Here is an 18,150-nt window from a genome sequence, read left to right as displayed (position 1 = left end):
GTAATTTTAGGCAAGGTTTCTGGAAGACAAGACACTGCAATTAATGTTGAGTGAGGGAGTGTGTCAAGGACACAGGAACTTTTAAAAATGTCCAGTCACATCTTCACCATCTCCACAGAGTTTGCTGACTTTTTAAAAAGACTATACAAGGCTCTGTAGGAAACTGAAAAAACAAAACAAAACAAAACTCTAAAAGTGAGAGAAAAAAAAGTGTCAAGGAAAAATAAAAATATACATTCTATTTTTCACATAATGTTCTGCCAAACCCCATGCCCCACGACCACACACATTTCTAGACACTGCCTCAGGCTGGGTGAGCGGCCAGGCCCCGAAACCAAGGCTGGGAAAGCAGCAGCGATGAGACTGGCTAAGAAGCTGGAGTGGGCTGTGGTGGTCACACAGCCGCCAGTCACTTCCAGCAAACCCTCACCGGAAAGCCAATCTCTGCACTTAGGGTGCTTTGCTAACTGTAAAGTCTCTCTCAGCAATGTTGATTCCTCATGTCAGCATGTCATTTAGGATCAGTCAATTTCAGATTTCCTGTCCTGTGAAACATTTACTTTACACAAATTATCAGGAGATAACGTGGTCCTCACCAGTTTCCTGCTTATCTGGTCTTTCCACACTGCTAACAGAATGTATTCTCTCCCATTTCCTTGTTTCAGAGAGCTTTCCACCATCAACTTAAAGGAAAAAAAAAAAAAAAGCCTCCAGAAGAACCTCCTGGTCTCTCTGCCCACAGCACCGTGACCCAGGGGTGCTCCAGCCCCGCTGCAGTGCCCGCCCCTTTCTCAACGTGATGGCACCACCATTCTTCAGTTATCACAGTACTGTACCTTTCAGACACACAGCATCGGTACCATGATAACCGAAAAAGGACAGTTCAGTCTCATACCTACCTGAATATTCCCTTGCACCCAAGGCCCACTCTTCCTAAGCTACCCTCCCATAGGTGGCTCCAGAACAATCTTCAAGGACACAGACACATGCAGAGATATCAGTGCTCAAAGGGGCTGTTCACAGCAACCTCATTTACTATCAGGAATGCTTTTTCACTGTGCTGTTTAGAATTCAAATCTTCTAAAGATCTGCTCTTTTTGGAGAATGCCTACTTTAATAATCCAGCAGGCAACTTCTGATAACAACCCCTTGGCCTCAAACGCACTTCTGCATTTCCTTCCTAGTCCAGTGGTGTTACTATGAACTTTGTCTTCTGGACAAAAAGGCAGTCTTTTTTCCTATAGCTAGAGAAAAGAGGAGTTTTTTAAAACTAACAATAACACCCAAACTATATATAAATAGTATACCTCCAAAATGGAAATGCCAAAGCCTTTGAATGTGTGGATCACAATAAACTGTGGAAAACTCTGAAAGAAATGGGCATACCAGACCACCTGACCTGCCTCTTGAGAAACCTATATGCAGGTCAGAAAGCAACAGTTAGAACTGGACATGGAACAAAGACTGGTTCCAAATAGGAAAAGGAGTATGTCAAGGCTGTATATTGTCACCCTGCTTATTTAACTTATGTGCAGAGTACACCATGAGAAATGCTGGGCTGAAAGAAGCACAGGCTGGAATCAAGATTGCTGGGAGAAATATCAATAACCTCAGATATGCAGATGACACCACCCTTACGGCAGAAAGTGAAGAGGATCTAAAAAGCCTCTTGATGAAAGTGAAGGAGGAGAGTGAAAAAGTTGGCTTAAAGCTCAACATTCAGAAAACTAAGATCATGGCATCCGGTCCCATCACTTCATGGCAAATAGATGGGGAAACGGTAGAAACAGTGTCAGACTTTATTTTTTTGGGCTCCAAAATAACTGCAGATGGTGATTGCAGCCATGAAATTAAAAGACGCCTACTCCTTGGAAGGAAAGTTATGACCAACCTAGATAGCATATTAAAAAGCGAGACATTACTTTACTTTGCCAACAAAGGTCTGTTTAGTCAAGGCTACGGTTTTTCCAGTGGTCATGTATGGATGTGAGAGTTGGACAATAAAGAAAGCTGAGTGCCGAAGAATTGACACTTTTGAACTGTGGTGTTGGAGAAGACTCTTGAGAGTCCCTTGGACTGCAGGGAGATCCAACCAGTCCATCGTAAAGGAAATCAGTCCTGGGTGCTCATTGGAAGGACTGATGCTGAAGCTGAAACTCCAATACTTTGGCCACCTCATGCAAAGAGTTGACTCATTTGGAAAAGACTCTGAGGCTGGGAGGGATTGGGGGCAGGAGAAGAAGGGGACGACAGAGAATGAGATGCTTGGATGGTATCATCAACTCAATGGACATAAGTTTGGATAAACTCTGGGAGTTGGTGATGGACAGGGAGGCCTGGCGTGCTGCGATTCATGGGGTTGCAAAGAGTTGGACACGACTGAGCGACTGAACTGAAAATGGAAATAAGGTCTAAAGCATAGACAGAACTGTCAAATACATATCACGCAGCTTTAAGGGAGTGACAGATGGAGAAGAAGAAACTGCAGGAAAGAAAGGAAGGCTGAATCTTTGAGACACCAGATGAAAATGACAACCTCCAGCTCATTTAGGATTAGTACAATCAGGTGTCCACAGGATGGTGTTCAGTATAATGCTTCTGTGGTTTCATGCAACTGGAGGACAGAAATGAAGTCAAAGTCGCTCAGTCGTGTCCGACTCTTCGCAACCCCATGGACTGTCCATGGAATTCTCCAGACCAGAATACTGGTGTGGATAGCCTTTCCCTTCTCCAGGGAATCTTCCCAACCCAGGTCTCCCGCATTGCAGGCAGATTCTTTACCAGCTGAGCCACAAGGGAAGCCCAAGCATACTGGAGTGGGTAGCCTATCCCTTCTCCAGGGGATCTTCCTGACCCAGGAATAGAACTGGGGTCTCCCACATTGCAGGCGGATTCTTTACGAATTGAGCTATCAGGGAACAGAAGTGGACAGCATAGGAGGCTGAAAGAAAACAACTCACGTGTAGGGAGAGAGTGGTCCGAGCAGGACTTTGGAAACATCCTGCTGTCCAAGGGTCATGAGTAATAGAGCCAGGCTCTGGTTGGTCGAGTCCACACACCCACCCTGTAAATAAAAACACTTCAAAGATTAATATTGTACCAGTCAGATAATGGAAAACCAATCAAACAGAGGGAGGAAAAAAAAGGACACAGATGTCCAGAGCAGACACACAGAAGAGCAGACTGCAAAGTTCAAACAATAATAAAACAGAATAAGGGTTTTTTCAAGACTTATCCTGATATTAACAACTGCAGGGGCTTAAACAGTTAATCAAAATAATTGTAAGAGTTGAGACTGTCAGAATCAATACACATTGAAGTTTACTGAGGTGTATCTAAGAAAAAATGAAACTTTCCCTTCGTAATTAAACCAATAGCAGGACCTATAAGCAAAAAGGCATAATCATTTATAGGCAAAGCACAGGTAATTAAAAAGGTTAAGTGAATGACATTTCTACTCATTAATATCTTTCAGAGACCAACATAGCTAATCTGACATGAGAGGACCTTTCCCTTTCAAGGGTCTTACCTGAAACACTTAATTAATTACATTCAGAAACTCCATGCCATGTCCCATTAGATTCCCCTCTTCAGCTCTTCCTCTGTGCCTTAGAACTGGAGAACCTCCCAAATCCAATCCCTCCACTTTTACGATTTTAGCATTATCTTTCATTTTCCCTGTTCCTCCAAATCAATAAGCAAAACAGAATTCTTTTCAAAAATTTCTCCTGAAGTATAACTGCTTTGGTTGCCTTTCTTTTTTCATTCTTGAATTTCTCAACCACTTCAGCCATTCTTACACTTGATGTGTGCATTCCTGCTGCTACCATTTGTGCTTTAAACAATGTCCTTATTTCAGATCATTCTTTCTGGGATAACTTTATTTAAAACAATTTATTTAGCCAGTTAGTTAGCTATATTTATTCATTTATTTGGCTGCACTGGGTCTTAGTTGCAGCATGCAGGATACTTAGTTGTGGCATGCAAACTCTTAGTTGCAGCACATGGGATCTAGTTCTCTGACCAGGGATTGAACCTGGGCCCCTTGTGTTGGGAGGATGGAGTCTTAGCCACTGGACCACCAGGGAAATTCCGAAAACAATTTAAACTTGCAATGTAAATAGCGAGAGCAGGATCACCTTGCACATCAACATATTTTGCACACATCATAAAAATCTAGTTTTTAACCATGACACATCATCATTCAAGGCTAGAATCTCCCAGACTTTGAACAGGCTAGGTGGTCACCCACTGCTGCTTATGTGAGCACATCTCTCTCCTTTTCAATGTGTGTAGGGTAGAAGTAAGTCAATTCCCACATGTAGACACTCATTCTCTGCCGTTAAGACTTCCTACAATGGAAGTGGATCCTCCAGCCAGGCTTTATGAAAATCTACTGCTCTTCTTAAATCTACCTGAGTTGATAAAGGACAATATTTATCTTCTTTAGCAAATTTTAGAACAAGAGTTATAGCACATATATTTCCATCTAAAAGGGAAACCTGACCCCATGGAGAATATATGGACCAACAACACTATTTCTGTTTTACAGAACTCACTCCATTTCATAAAATTAAAACTGATCTCTTTAGTCTCTGCTTCCTATCACTATAGTGCTATTCTGCCATTCTCAACTGATTTTTATTTATTTTATTAATTTACTTATTTTTGGCTGCACTGTGTCCTCATTGCTGCTTGTGCAGGCTTTCTGTAGTTGCAGCTAGCAGGGGCTTCCCTTCCTTGCGGTGTGAGGGCTTCTCATTGGGAGTGGCTTCTCTTGTTGAGGAGCACAATTTCTAGAGCACAGGCTCAGTAGTTGTGGCACACAGGCTTAGTTATTCCAAGGCATGTGGGTTCTTCCTGGACCAGGAACCGAACCCGTGTTCCCTGCCTTGGCAGGCAGATTCGTATCCACTAGGCCACTAGGAAAGTTCCTCAACTGATTTTTATTATGTGCTGAACCAACACTTTACTACAATAAATATATTAGGGTCTGTATACAGGACACCATGGAGGGAGTGGTGGGGCCACTCCAAAAGCAGAAGATAGGATCCTTGTGCCAAGTAGCTTCAATCTCACTATGAGATATGAGCAGGAACCAGTAACAGTTCAAGGTGAAGATGAAGCTATGCCATTGAGGGCACCAGGACTGCCAAGGTGGTGGGGCAGAGGTAGTCACTTGCCCGGCTCCAGAGAGAGGCTTTGTGGAGGTGGGGATTTGAGCTGGCTCTGGAGTGATGAGCAGGATTTGGAGAGGGAAGAAGAACAGGAGGATGGGGGAAAATACGACCCAGGGCCAATGATGAACAGCCAGGAGGCCAGCCTGAAAGTGGCTGAGTGCTCTCTGAGAACTACGTGGAATTGCAGGGACAAGGCGGAGCAGGAAGGCTGAGGCAGGGCTTTTCTCACTGGGTCTAGGGTTTTGACTTTATCCTAGGAAAGTGAGGAGCTGGTGAAGGTCTCTGAGCAAAGGAGTAACAAGATCAGATCACTGTTTTAGGGGGAGATTTAGACTGAAGAGGATGTTGGAGAGAATGTGGAAAGGATTTCCTCTCTGTAAGAAAGGAGAGCCAGTATGTCTAATGGGAGGAGGTTGGTGTGGAAGGGAAGAGGGTAGTAGATGGTGGCAGAGAGATGGATAGGCTAGGGTAGTTCCAGAAAGTCTGGAATGGAATCAAGAGGACTTGCTAACTGATGAGACATAAATGGAACAAGAGGAATTAGATCAGAGGATTAAAACTTTGGTAAAAATAAACAGTACCAAAGGAGATGGATTTTTATTACTCATTTAAATCATGTCACATCACAGACTTTACAAAGAATTATTATAAAAACATGAAGCATCTTCATCCTTTTTAGCAATTAAAGATCACAGATCCACACGAAAGAAATTTTCTTAATGATTTAAAACAAAAAACGCAGTCCAGCCACAATTAAATGGTTTAAAGTAGAATTTAACTAGAGTAAAGAAAAAAAAAATAATAACCTAATCCAGATTGCATGTTTTCTGTCTTGGGGACTGGTAGACTGTGCTTTCACCCTGAGGCTTATAATCTGCCACTTATGGAGATATAAAACCCACATTCTAGCTGTGCCTGTGGGCTCCCATTGGGCTGTTCTGTAATAAGATACATCCACGTCCCCCAGGTCCACTGGAAAGAGACAGGAGCACTGACGAATGTCTAAGCAAAATGACCAGTGGTGCAGGTTTGTCTTCAGCATCTCCTGTCACCTTTCCTTTGTCTCACCTTCCCAAGCCCCTACTGTGCTCTTGACACGGGCCTGCCTTCCTTAGACAGTCGTCAGTGCTCCCGAACACTGTGCAAAGTCGAGCCTAATGACACTGTTTTTTATCTGAATTAACTGTCACATACAAATCCAGCTTTCCAGTTTCTCTTGAAAAATCTGAGAACGAGCCCTCACCCATGGCGTGGCAACAACTAGGGGGCTGAGAGAAAGTCCCTGCTCTGGGCAGGGCAGTGTGTGCCCTTCACTTGGCAAGTCACTGCCTAACCTGCTTCATTTTTCATCTCCTCTCTCTTGCATGACTCTGTTCTAGTTCTCTGCCCTCCCGATCGTTAAAACTTACCTGCTGTTTCTACCAAACCAATGTGGCTGAGTCTCTGCTCACTGACTAGTCAGCTAACCCACTAAGCTAGTTAATGCTGAACTGTCTAAAGGGCAGCAAGAGGTTCACTCCTTGACTGAAGCCCTTAAAAGAGAAAGTAAGTTGCTAATGAAGAAACATGGGAATTGCTTCCGGGTGCTCCTCTCCCAGGCCTGCAGAAGCTGAGGACATACCCGGTAGATCTCTTCGAGCAGCAGCCTGGCGCAGTTCCTGCCGAGGTCTTCGGGCAGCATCGCTGCGCCCTGGCCCTGGGGGTTGGAGGCCAGCTCAGCACTGAGGAAAGTGCCATTGGTGGTCTCCGCAACCAGGGACAGCCCAAAGCCCGGAGACCTGGAGGTTCAAAGGCACAGACAGTGAGCAGCGTATGAAGCAGGGTTTACATTCACCGGTCAAAAGAGAAGACAAACATCCCTTTGATGGCACTCTGTCTGGTTACATCAGGCCTTATTAGAGTTCCCACCAGCTCACACTGGAAATACACATGACTCAGTGAGAGCACACACATGGCAAAACCAAAGGTGATGAGAATTTGCACTACTTTCCCTTTCAGCCCTCCCCTCCCCCACACCGTACACGGTGAGAGTTTATAACACTCCACGTATACAGCCACCCTAACAGCTACCAGATATTGAGTTCCTACTCTCAGCAATTTCTGAGCTAGGGGCTTGACATGACTCTGCAGAGTAAATATTACCATCAAATATTACCTTACAACTGAGGAAATGGACAAATCAAGCAACCAGCACCAAGTCCACACGCCCAGAAAGAGACTGATATGCATTTCAAACAGATCTTCCAGAAGCCAAAGCCCACACAAGTTCTCCACTTCCCTGGCCCTCACTCAACCACCCAGAAATGTAAGCAGCCTGGAGACCACCTGATTACAGCTCTTCTTGAGAAACAGCAAGTTGCTGCCCAGTGATGAGAAAGACCACCCAAGGAGAAAGGGCCTAGAGAAGGTACACCTTTATGTTTTTGTCCCCATGGGACGTCGCTAACTCAGAATTCAATGAATGTAATCCAGAAGCCAGTATCATGTTCTCGCCCAGGTGTTTTGGCCACCAGCAGCCAGAACCTAACATCCTTCCAGTCCAGGACCACATATGCTTCGTGCACTCATGCACACAAAAAACATTTAGGAGAAAGTTTCTACATACCCAGGAACTGGGGCACACACAGGCCCCTGCTCTCATGAAGCTTAGTGACAACCAGTTTGATGTAAAACAAAATCAGCTGACAAAAATAAACACAAGCATCTCCCCACAAAACTTCTAGATGTGACACCTCACATCTACCTTGCTCAGTGCCTTTTAAACAAATATAGCTGATCCTTGAATAACACAGGTTTGAACTGCTCGGGTCCAGTGACACAGATCTTTTTTTTTTTTTCACTAAATATGAACCCCGGATACAGAGGAACCAAAGATGGAGAGCCGACTGCTGGTTTTGACTACAGGGAAGTTCAGCACTCCTAATCCAAGCATTGTTCCAGGGTTAGCTGTATCCAGCTCCCAGCAGTACACTCCACATGTAAGCACGATACAGCCCTGCCTCCTTTAATACAATTCAACATACATGTTCATGAAGCACCTTCTATGCATCTAGCACAAAACTAACCAAAATATCTGTTTCAGAAAAACTACATGTAAAATTATTAATGTACTATATGAGTTCACCACAGTGGGGTAACTATACTGGTTGGTCCTTAATATCTTAAAAAAAAAAAATTGATTGTCTATGCAGCCAAGGGTTAATAACACCTGCCAAGGGAAGAGGGAGCAGTGAGAACACAGGTTCCAGGGCACTCTGAGTCACACTCAACAATCTAACACTGTACTTCCCAGCATGATCATGGGACATTTAAAGCACAATCTCTTTAAAACCAAGCATATTGCTAAATGGCAACATTATACTTGGTAAACAATAATTGGCAACAAAATAAGTTTAAACGCAGTAATATTCTGCCCAAACCAGTCCCAGATACTGTTTAATAACCAAGATGAAAACTAATTTTGTTGTAACAAGCCTAGACCAATTCTATCAAACATGTCCTTGGTTAGATATCCAGCTTCATTTAACGTTTTGAAAGCTCATTTGACAGCCAGTCAAGTCCCTCATACAGACCGGTGTGGTTTGGATTTGATAATTAGTTCTGTGCTAGATGCAAAGAGTGCATATGGAGATGATTTTTAATCCTCAGCAGATTGTCTTCCTTTATATTGTATCTTTTTTATGTTGCATGTTGCTTTTGGTATCAGCCTGACTCTTTGCCCAGTATATGATAGTTCTGCTGATGTTTTATTGTTTATTGGTGAACATATCTTCATTAAGAGTTTTTGGAAAACTCATCAAACTCAATGAATAAGTTTTCTTCATAACCCATTTGGAATTATTCCTAATAAAATGATAAAAACATGTAAAAAAAAAAAAAAAAAAAAAAAGCACAATCTCAAGTTGCCTAAGACTCACTTGGCCAGGAGGAGGGAGGGGGCACCCAGCTCATCAGCAGAGGCAGTGGCACAAAATGACAAGGAGAAAACGGAGGGAGGAAGGGCCAGGAGACAAGCCACCATCACCGCTCCAACCCACTTAACTGGTAGTTCCTAAGCACCTCCAAATTTTTCCACCCGTGTGGAAAGTTTTTGAGGTATGTGTACTTATTACAATGAACTTCACATTTAATCAAGATTGTTCCATTTGATATCGCATTTGTTTTACAGAAAACAACACGATAACATATGAAGCTCTATGCACGTTATGCCAACATCACTCACCCTCCAATTTGGGTTATGTATATTATCAGGCCTATTTCAAGTTATGCTGACAAAGCAGCTGATTACCAAGTGACCTCACTGAAGAAGGCATTTAGTACAGTTAATAGATCACGGGCTCCAAAACTTTCTAATTGATAAAGGGTTAGATTTTTCAAAAAGTCATGACTTTGGGAATCAAAATGGGACCACGCTGGACAAATGCGCACCAGACACAGGCCACCAAGAACTGCTGGCTCCCACGGAACTCTCACTCCCAGAGTTCAGCAAGCTTCACCTACGAGGACACTTCCGTGAATTAGAAAGGGAAAAGACCTACTCACGACTATAATTTCATAAGGGAGAAGGAAGATCACTGTTTGCCAACCGTAACTTGTTATTTAGAAAACAGAATCCAAATTTAACACCGTGCATTGGTTTTATAGGTAAATTTTACCTGTAAAACAAGGCTATATTATGCCTACATCTCCACACACATGTGAGCTTTCTACTCATTATTCGCAAGTATGGGCCTTGAGCAGCACGAGGGTCGGTTGGTCAATGATGGCATTATGAAAAGCCACATTCTAGCTGGGAGCACAGTCTTCTGGTCTGCTCTGCTTCTTTGTAGAGCGAGAGGCCAGATGACAAGGCACTAAAGAGATCAGGCCACTCAGACAGCTGCTGGCACCACCCACCCTCCCCCATCCCTTGTAATTCCCTCTCCCCAGGAAACAGCTGACACATAATTCCAGACCTGCAGCCAAGAAGGGAGGGCAAAGGCAAGAACGGCATTAGCAGCTGCCATTTCTGCAGCACCTACTATGTGCCCGGCATTGCATTAGGGGCTTACATATGGGATCTTTTCATCTTTACAGTAACAGTAACCTAGGGATGTAGGCATTATCACTCACATGTTAGGAATGAGGACAACACCAATGGTATTTGAACAATACACCAAAAGTTTGGGACCATCACTGACCTTTCCAACTCCCAGGGAAAAGGCCAGCTTCGCACACAAATCCTTTCCCAACTCTAAGCTCTGACACCACCTCCTCTGTTGCTCTGGACAAGGAGCCACCACTGCATTTGTGAAATCTCCTTTATCTTTTCCTTAGGCCTCATGAAGGTCAGAGATCTCATAACACACTCGCCCCCTTCTTTCCCCTCTCTTTCCTTCTTTTGCTGAGGTTAAAGAAAGCTCAGAGGAAGGACTATGAAAGGATGAGCTGTGGTACAACTTAGGAAAAAAACTGATTTCTTATCTCACAATTGTCAATCTCTAATGTTCTTACTTTTATAAGATACAACCTGCAAAGTTCGGATCCAGAGTGTAAAGATACTGTCATTCACACTAAAATGGCTCAGCAAAAACAGAGAAAACTCACATACAAGGAAAGCAAATTTGGCAAAATAATCTCTACCTACAAGTAAGAAAAATATACAAGTATACACTGTATTATCCTTCCAACTTTTCTGTACATGTAACATTTTCATAATAAAAAATCAGTGGTTTCTAAATATATAACAAAAGCCTAAAACAGATATTTTCATTACATAGATCATCATTATTAACTTTTTATGTTCTAATGTGAGGTTTTCCACAAAGGCTCTAACTAAACCAAATTAAAATCTGCAATAAGTTTCTCTGGCTCTAAGGGTGTTGTTCCCCTTGATGGAGACAGAAGCCAACTGGCACTTGCGACCAACAAAGGATTTTTTTTCCCTAAATTGTTATTTACTCAGGGTGGGAGAACTTTGTTTACTTTACTTTATAGTGGGAACAGAGGGCAGATGGGATTTAAAGCTGGAGGCACTGTTTATTAATAGCTGGGTTTTAATTCCCTAAGGCTGGTATCTCAAACCCTCATCGCCCAGCCCTGGGCATGGTGATGCTTTCCATGTGATAGATGCTCAGAATATACTTGGTGACAATGGCAGTAAGTCAGAAGGAAAAAAAATGTGAATCACTCTTCCTCTGGCTGCCCAACCTCAGAGCTGGCAGCTTAAGCTTCAATCAGAGACCAGGTGTATGAAAAATGCTTAGGAAGGCTGCAGAATTAGGCTCCCAAAATGCACAGACACTTACTTCCCAGAGTTGATGCCTTTCATGTGGTCTGTGTAAATATAGATATCGGGTATAAATTTGTTGAGGATGCTCCTTGCAGAATCCACAATCCGGTTTGCCATCTGAGGTGATACACGTACTGAATACCTGCAACTTGGAGTTAAGGGTGTCATTCTGCTTGGACTCCACAGGGGAAAAAGTCAGTTATAAAGCTAGCAAATATTTGTGGTACTGCCATAACAAAATGATGCTTCTAATTTCATTCTATTGTCCACTTGTATTTAATTACTTTACTTTGTAGTAGCATAACTCAATTTTTACATTATTATTTTTATTATTATATAATTTTTGTATTGTTAAAAGTCCTTGATGAAAAACATCCAAACAGTATAGACACTTGAAAAGTAAATAAAAGCTGCCAACCCTGCTCTAGACTGTCTAGCCATTCCCTCTCCTAGAAATGGTTCATCTCAATTTTGGAACAAGTAAAGGCAATTGCCCCCCTGTATGGCATGAGCCAGACTCCCTTTGAAGTATTCTCTGAAAATCCCCACTGCTGTTACCGTTAAACCTTTCTGTTAGAAACCTAAGCCCAGGATAGACACCCCACTGGGACTGACCTGGGCCTCTGGGTGAATCCACCCCACAGTATGCTGACAAAAGCAGCAGAAAAAACCTTAGTAAAAGAACACAGTGGGGCTGTCTAAAAAGGTCTAAACAGGTTTTCAACTGAAGAGCCTATTTTCAATTATTTAAGTGTCGACAATGCTATTTATGATGATACAGGCTCCTTGCAACTGCTACCTAATGGTCCAAATAGTGATAATTAGTACTTTTACAAACGACAGCCTCAGAAAGGAAAGGAAAGATATTGGCAACTCAAATCAACTCAAATTAAAAGAGTGCTGCCTGAGGAATTGGAAACTACTGCCTCAAATTAAACTTTATTACAGAGACCGGTTCTCCCCAAAGCAACCAACCAAGTAAAAAGTAAGTATGTACTAAGTACTTCCAATGTCCGATGTATGGTTAGGGGCTAGCTGTGCATGTGGAACAAGGGGCTAAAGAAATGAAGAAGTAACAACACATGATCTTCCCATTACTCTGATCCAAACCCCAGGAACAAGGTCCAACAGGGAAAACCAGGTGTGTGGTCTCCCCAGCCCAGCCCAACTGTTCGAAAATTACTGTCAATAACACATTTAATTTTCATTCGAGCTGCAGAAACAAAAAGCAAAGCTTTTTGGCATCAAGCTCCCCTTTCTGACCCATCCTGGACATCCACCAAAAGATCCAGCTCCCACATGTGAGGGAGAAGCTCCCAGTAACTCCAGGCCCTCCCAGATCTTGAGATCAGACCCCTAGTCTTCTTGGTTCATCCCCAAGCCAATACCACCATCCCGAGATCCATGAACCGAAGTGTCCAAATCCCTCAGCCTGAGGTACCTGCCTCCATTCTTCCAACCTGGAGATCCCCCCTCTCCTGAAATCCTCCAGGATGCCCCAACTGTGGTCTACACTTGAACTTACCACACGTCTCCCTCCATGTACACTCAGGCCGTCCTTGCTCTCCGATAACACTGCATGCTTCATAACGAAAGGGGCTCTACCTCTGTATCCCTCACAAGTCTCTCATACACTACTTTTGTACTCAGAAATACTCGATAAATATTTGACTTGACTCAAAGGACAAACCCAAAATGAGGAAAGAGTAAAGAGGGATTTTTCAATACACACACACACACACACAGCCAGTTACATCACCACCTATTCTGTCCAGAACGTACTTTTGACCACAGGCAGCTTCGACAAACAGTCCCAGGTCTCATACCCTTTGGACCAGGAGGGTGCTGTCCCTCTGAGGCCTGAAGCTGCCCACATTCTGCAGGAAAATACAGATGTCACTATCCTGACACATAATCCCATGGTGCTCGTGGCTTTCAAAGTTCTTTCAGGTACATGATCATCTTATTTTATGCTCACAGTAACCTTGAGGTAAGGCCATGGGTTTCTGCTTCAGGGCTCTCACTGAGGTCAACTGAATCACAGAACCAAGATTCAAAATTAATGTTCATCGCAGCACTGTTTATAATAGCCAGGACATGGAAGCAACCCAGATGCCCATCAGCAGATGAATGGATGAGGAGTGGTACATATACACCATGGAATATTACTCAGCCATTAAAAAGAATTCATTTGAATCAGTTCTAATGAGATGGATGAAACTGGAGCCCATTATACAGAGCGAAGTAAGCCAGAAAGATAAAGACCATTACAGTATACTAACACATATACATGGAATTTAGAAAGATGGTAACGATAACCCTATACACAAAACAGAAAAAGAGACTCAGATGTATAGAACAGACTTGTGGACTCTGGGAGAAGGCGAGGGTGGGATGTTTCAAGAGAACAGCATCGAAACATGTATACTATCTAGGGTGAAACAGATCACCAGCCCAGGTTGGGTGCATGAGACAAGTGCTCGGGCCTGGTACACTGGGAAGACCCAGAGGGATCGGGTGGAGAGGGAGGTGGGAGGGGGGACCGGGATGGGGAATACATGTAAATCCAATGCTAATTCATTTCAATGTATGACAAAAACTACTGTAATGATGTAAAGTAATTAGCCTCCAACTAATAAAAATAAGTGGAAAAAAAAAAAAAAACCAAAATTAAACAGATGCAACTTCCCAAAGGCAACCTTCTTCCCCCATCCCTCCAGGGATGTGGAAACTCGGTAGGTCAAAGTGCTAATCAGGGCCAACGGAAGCGTATACTAGAATTCAAGCACTGGAGAAATGAAGGAAAGGAACTTTAAAGTCAGCTGTGTCCCAGAGTCATTATAGAGCTCCCTGGCTTGGTATGGAGGTCCTACCAAGACTAGCTAAGAGTTCTAGAATCAGACTATCTGCGTTAAGTCCCAGCTCCAGCAAACTGCATCATTCTGGAACCAATGTGCTATTCTTGGTGCTTCTGGCTTTGCACAGTGGTGGTATCACAGCCAACGAGCTTTATCCAAGGTGTGACTATTGCTTCTTGAAAACCTGGTGCCTCTGCATCCTCACTGTTACAAAAATAATAATCATAATACTCTCCTTCACAAGGTCTGGAAGCTCAATTGAAACAATGCATATCAGGTCCTCAGCCATGCCTTGTGTGTAGTCAGAGCCCAGTGAATGTCAACTACTGCTTTTCCTACTGGTAGTCGAAGGTTCAAATCCCAAAGCAGAGGTTCTTTCCTCTTAGGAGTAAGAGACCTCTCTGAGAATCTGATAAAAGCCATGAACCCTGTCTCAAGAAACACGTGAACACACAATTTTGCAGACCATTTCAGGGGCCTTTTATGAGTACCATAATAAGAACTCATATCCAAGAAAGACAAGTTCATGCCTAGAGGGCATGTGGAACTCCTACCCTTCACCCTCCCTGGTGTTACAAGTCAGAGAAGGCTAAGGAGTGAGGGTGTGTGTGAACACAAAGAGACTGACTCTCTAAGTACCCTCCTTACAGTTAAAAGAAAGGAAATCAGATCGTCCAACAAACTCCACCCCATGTCCCTCTCCTGCCTCCACCCCAGCTTCTTGTCTTGACTCTTATACATCCAATTATGAACTACTGGGACAGCATCACAAAACTGAAAGACAGTGTTTCTTTCTCTCTCAGGCAGTGGGGAGAACGAGAGTGGGTGGCAGTAAATAAAAGGCAACCGCACTGTCCAGTTACAGCTGCTGGCAGGAACACCACCAGCTCCCTCCCAGGCCCCGGCCAGTCAGAGATGCACTCTGTAGGGATGGGGGTGGCGGGGGAGGGGGAATAGTTAAAACCACAAACACATACAAGAGAATGGGACTATTTCTCACAGCTCGAGCCCTCCTATGAGGAATATAACCTTCAAGCTCAGCCTGACTGTTAACCAGCCTTGCAAGTAACAAATCCCAGCTAAAGCTTTTTCCAAAGGCAGCTCTTTTCTCCCAGGCTCCAAAGCTGGCCAAGAAGGTGATCTCAATTCAAACCCACATTCCTTTGGGGTATCTGTGAAATGAGCAGCTTTGCAGACCAGCAGCTGGAATGTCTAGTTTGCAGACAGGGATCTGGGCAAGGGCGCTGTGTCGACTTTCCTGGGGAGTTTAGAGGAAGGACTAGAGTTGGGGCTAGATGGGGGAAGGCACAGATGTCCTATCCCCAGTCTCAAGGAGGGGGAACTGCCTGGGACCTCACCAGCATCCTTCTGGCTCAGAGCCTACACAGGAAAGGCTCGAAGAACACCAGAAAAAAGCAGGGGAGGAACAAGGTTACATCCCAGATGCCTAGGGTACAACAGCTGCTTCAGCTTTTATGTAAAACCCTGTACAATCCCAGAGCTTTCCCTGTTTCCTGGCATCTTCATCAAAGACATCAAAAAACTCACGAGGCTTTTGTACGCCTGGTACACAGTACATGTGAGACCCCAGTGTAGCAGCCTCCATGCAACCCATGCGGTTGCCACAGGACTGTGGTAAACAAAGAGAGCACACACTGGAAATCACATTTCCAAACTAGAGAGAACGGACTCCAAGCAGAGTTCACTGCCTTGACACAGCACCGGAGAAACAGATCTCTAAATAGAAAAAACAAACTGAAATAGTTCTCAAAGTGTGTAGGACTCTGTGTACAAGGTCATTAACCACAACATTTTTGGCAACAGTGAAGAACAGAAGACATCCCAATGGCCATCAACAGGGTTTAACCTGGAATTTGAACACAGTGAGATTCAATGTTAAGGAGAATGAGGTCAGGCTATTAGTAACTAGGGGGGCTTCCCTGGTGGCTCAGGAGGTAAAGTATCCACCTGCAACCTAGTAGACCCCGGTTCAATTCCTTGGTCGGGAAGATCCCCTGGAGAAGGGAATGGGACCCACTCCAAAGTTGTTGCCTGGAGAATCCCATGGAGAGAGGAGCCTGGCTGGCTACAACCCACGGGGTCGCAAAGAGTCGGACACGACTGAACGACTAAACATGCACATAAGTAACTAATATGCATCAAGCAAATCAGGTATCTTTAGTTTTTAAAAAGAAAACCCACCTACTAGCATCACCAAGCTTTCCAGGTGGCACCAGTGGTAAAGAATCTATTTGCCAATGCAGGAAACATAAAAGACACAAGTTCAATCCCCAGGTCAGGAAGATCCCCTGTGAGGAGGAAATGGCAGCCCACTCCACTATTCTTGCCTGGAGAATCCTATGGACAGAGGAGCCTGACTGGCTACGGTCCACAGAGCTGCAAGGAGACAGACAGAACTGAAGCGACTTAGCACGCACTTGTATCACATTTCCATTCCTCTATAACCTGTTTCTATCTCCTCAGAGTCGGAGAATATGAGAGTCGACTATCACCTTCAGACGTCAATGTGAGCCTCCATCAACCTGGGGGTTCCCTGGGAAAGGCACCATTTCCCCTCCACCAGCCATTCTGCCCTGCACATACCAGTCTTGGCCCATGGTTGGGCCCAAGGACAGCCCTGCAGAGAACAGACATTAATCCAGGGAAGCTCTAGTACAAGTTCCTCTGTTTTTGATGATTCCTAAAAAGAACTTGAGGCAGCAACCCAAGTTTGATCTCTTATCTCAACAACAGCTCTCTCTGTCCTGTGGCTCTGCAATCCACCCTACATTGTGCCCTCACTACTCACTATGCAATCTAGTCAACACCTCTGAAAAGGCAATCCATTCTACAGTTCTTTTCCTCCAAGTAAGACCACCCCAAAACCTGAAAAATACAAAACTTGACTCTAAACCCCTATCACCCCTAGAAGCACACATCCTTTCTACTCATATCAAATCCCCACCAGGAAAGCCATCACCCAACCCCATCTGGCCCCCCACCTCCAACACTTGCCCTTACATGATCTTGTTGGCACCTAGAATTCTACCACACTTAACATCTGAAACCCCAAAATACAACTCCCTAAACACAATGTCATGTTCTTCCACACAACACACACATCTATCTCCATTAAAACTGTGAAGAAAAAAAAAAACTGTGAAGGTTTCTAACCCCATGACCATGTGCTTTCTCCAGGCTGGCAGCCTCTGCCAGTCACCAGTCACTCTAATGACACACTCACCAATACGCCCTGTAACCCCCCCTTCTGCACATCTTGCTCACCTGGTCGAGCCACACCCAGTCCTGCATGAAGATGGCTCTCCTGCCTCCTCCTTATAGGCTGCCAACCGCTGCTGGGCTAGCCACACACCACGCGGCTAGCACCATGAAAACACCTCACTTCAGCTGAGCCTGTACTGCAGTCCCACAGCCTTTTTCTTACCCTGAGTTACTATGCCCCGCTGGACACACCCCTCACAATGCCTAAGTGGCCCATACCTTCGCCACCCTTGTCACATTCCCGTATCACACCCCTGCCAGTCTCCTCATCCTGGAACCCATCCTAACTCAGTAAAAATTGAAAATGCCTCTTTCCGATCATCATCAGGATGCTCCATCTAGAGCCATTCTTACCATACACCTGCATTTTCAATCCATCTCCTCTTAAATAATAATAATAGAAACAAGAGCAGCCACCATTTACCAAATACTTACTTATACAAGCCCAGTGTCTCGTACTATACATCTATTACTCATTTAAACTTCATTAGAGCCTGGCGGACTAATGGGGTCACAGTCAGACAAGACTCAGCACAGCACAGCACCAACAGCTCCCCAC

General features: G+C 44.1%; 1 protein-coding gene across 1 annotated transcript in view; it reads right to left on the bottom strand.

Annotated features, from left to right (window-relative positions):
* The window catches only part of RCL1 (RNA terminal phosphate cyclase like 1), a 66,141-nt gene that overhangs the window by 9,837 nt on the left and 38,154 nt on the right, over positions 1-18,150 (bottom strand). The window contains exons 6-8 of the mRNA XM_070480438.1: positions 11,468-11,593; positions 6,802-6,958; positions 2,961-3,064 (exon numbers count right to left, since the gene is read on the bottom strand). Of these exons, the coding sequence (XP_070336539.1) occupies positions 2,961-3,064; positions 6,802-6,958; positions 11,468-11,593 (387 nt within the window). The remainder of the gene's footprint in view (positions 1-2,960; positions 3,065-6,801; positions 6,959-11,467; positions 11,594-18,150) is intronic.

This window comes from Odocoileus virginianus, chromosome 18 (genome assembly GCF_023699985.2).
Source record: "Odocoileus virginianus isolate 20LAN1187 ecotype Illinois chromosome 18, Ovbor_1.2, whole genome shotgun sequence".
Taxonomy (NCBI): Eukaryota; Metazoa; Chordata; class Mammalia; order Artiodactyla; family Cervidae; genus Odocoileus; species Odocoileus virginianus.
Note: the sequence above shows the minus strand (reverse complement) of the source record. Positions and strands in the feature narration are given on the sequence as shown.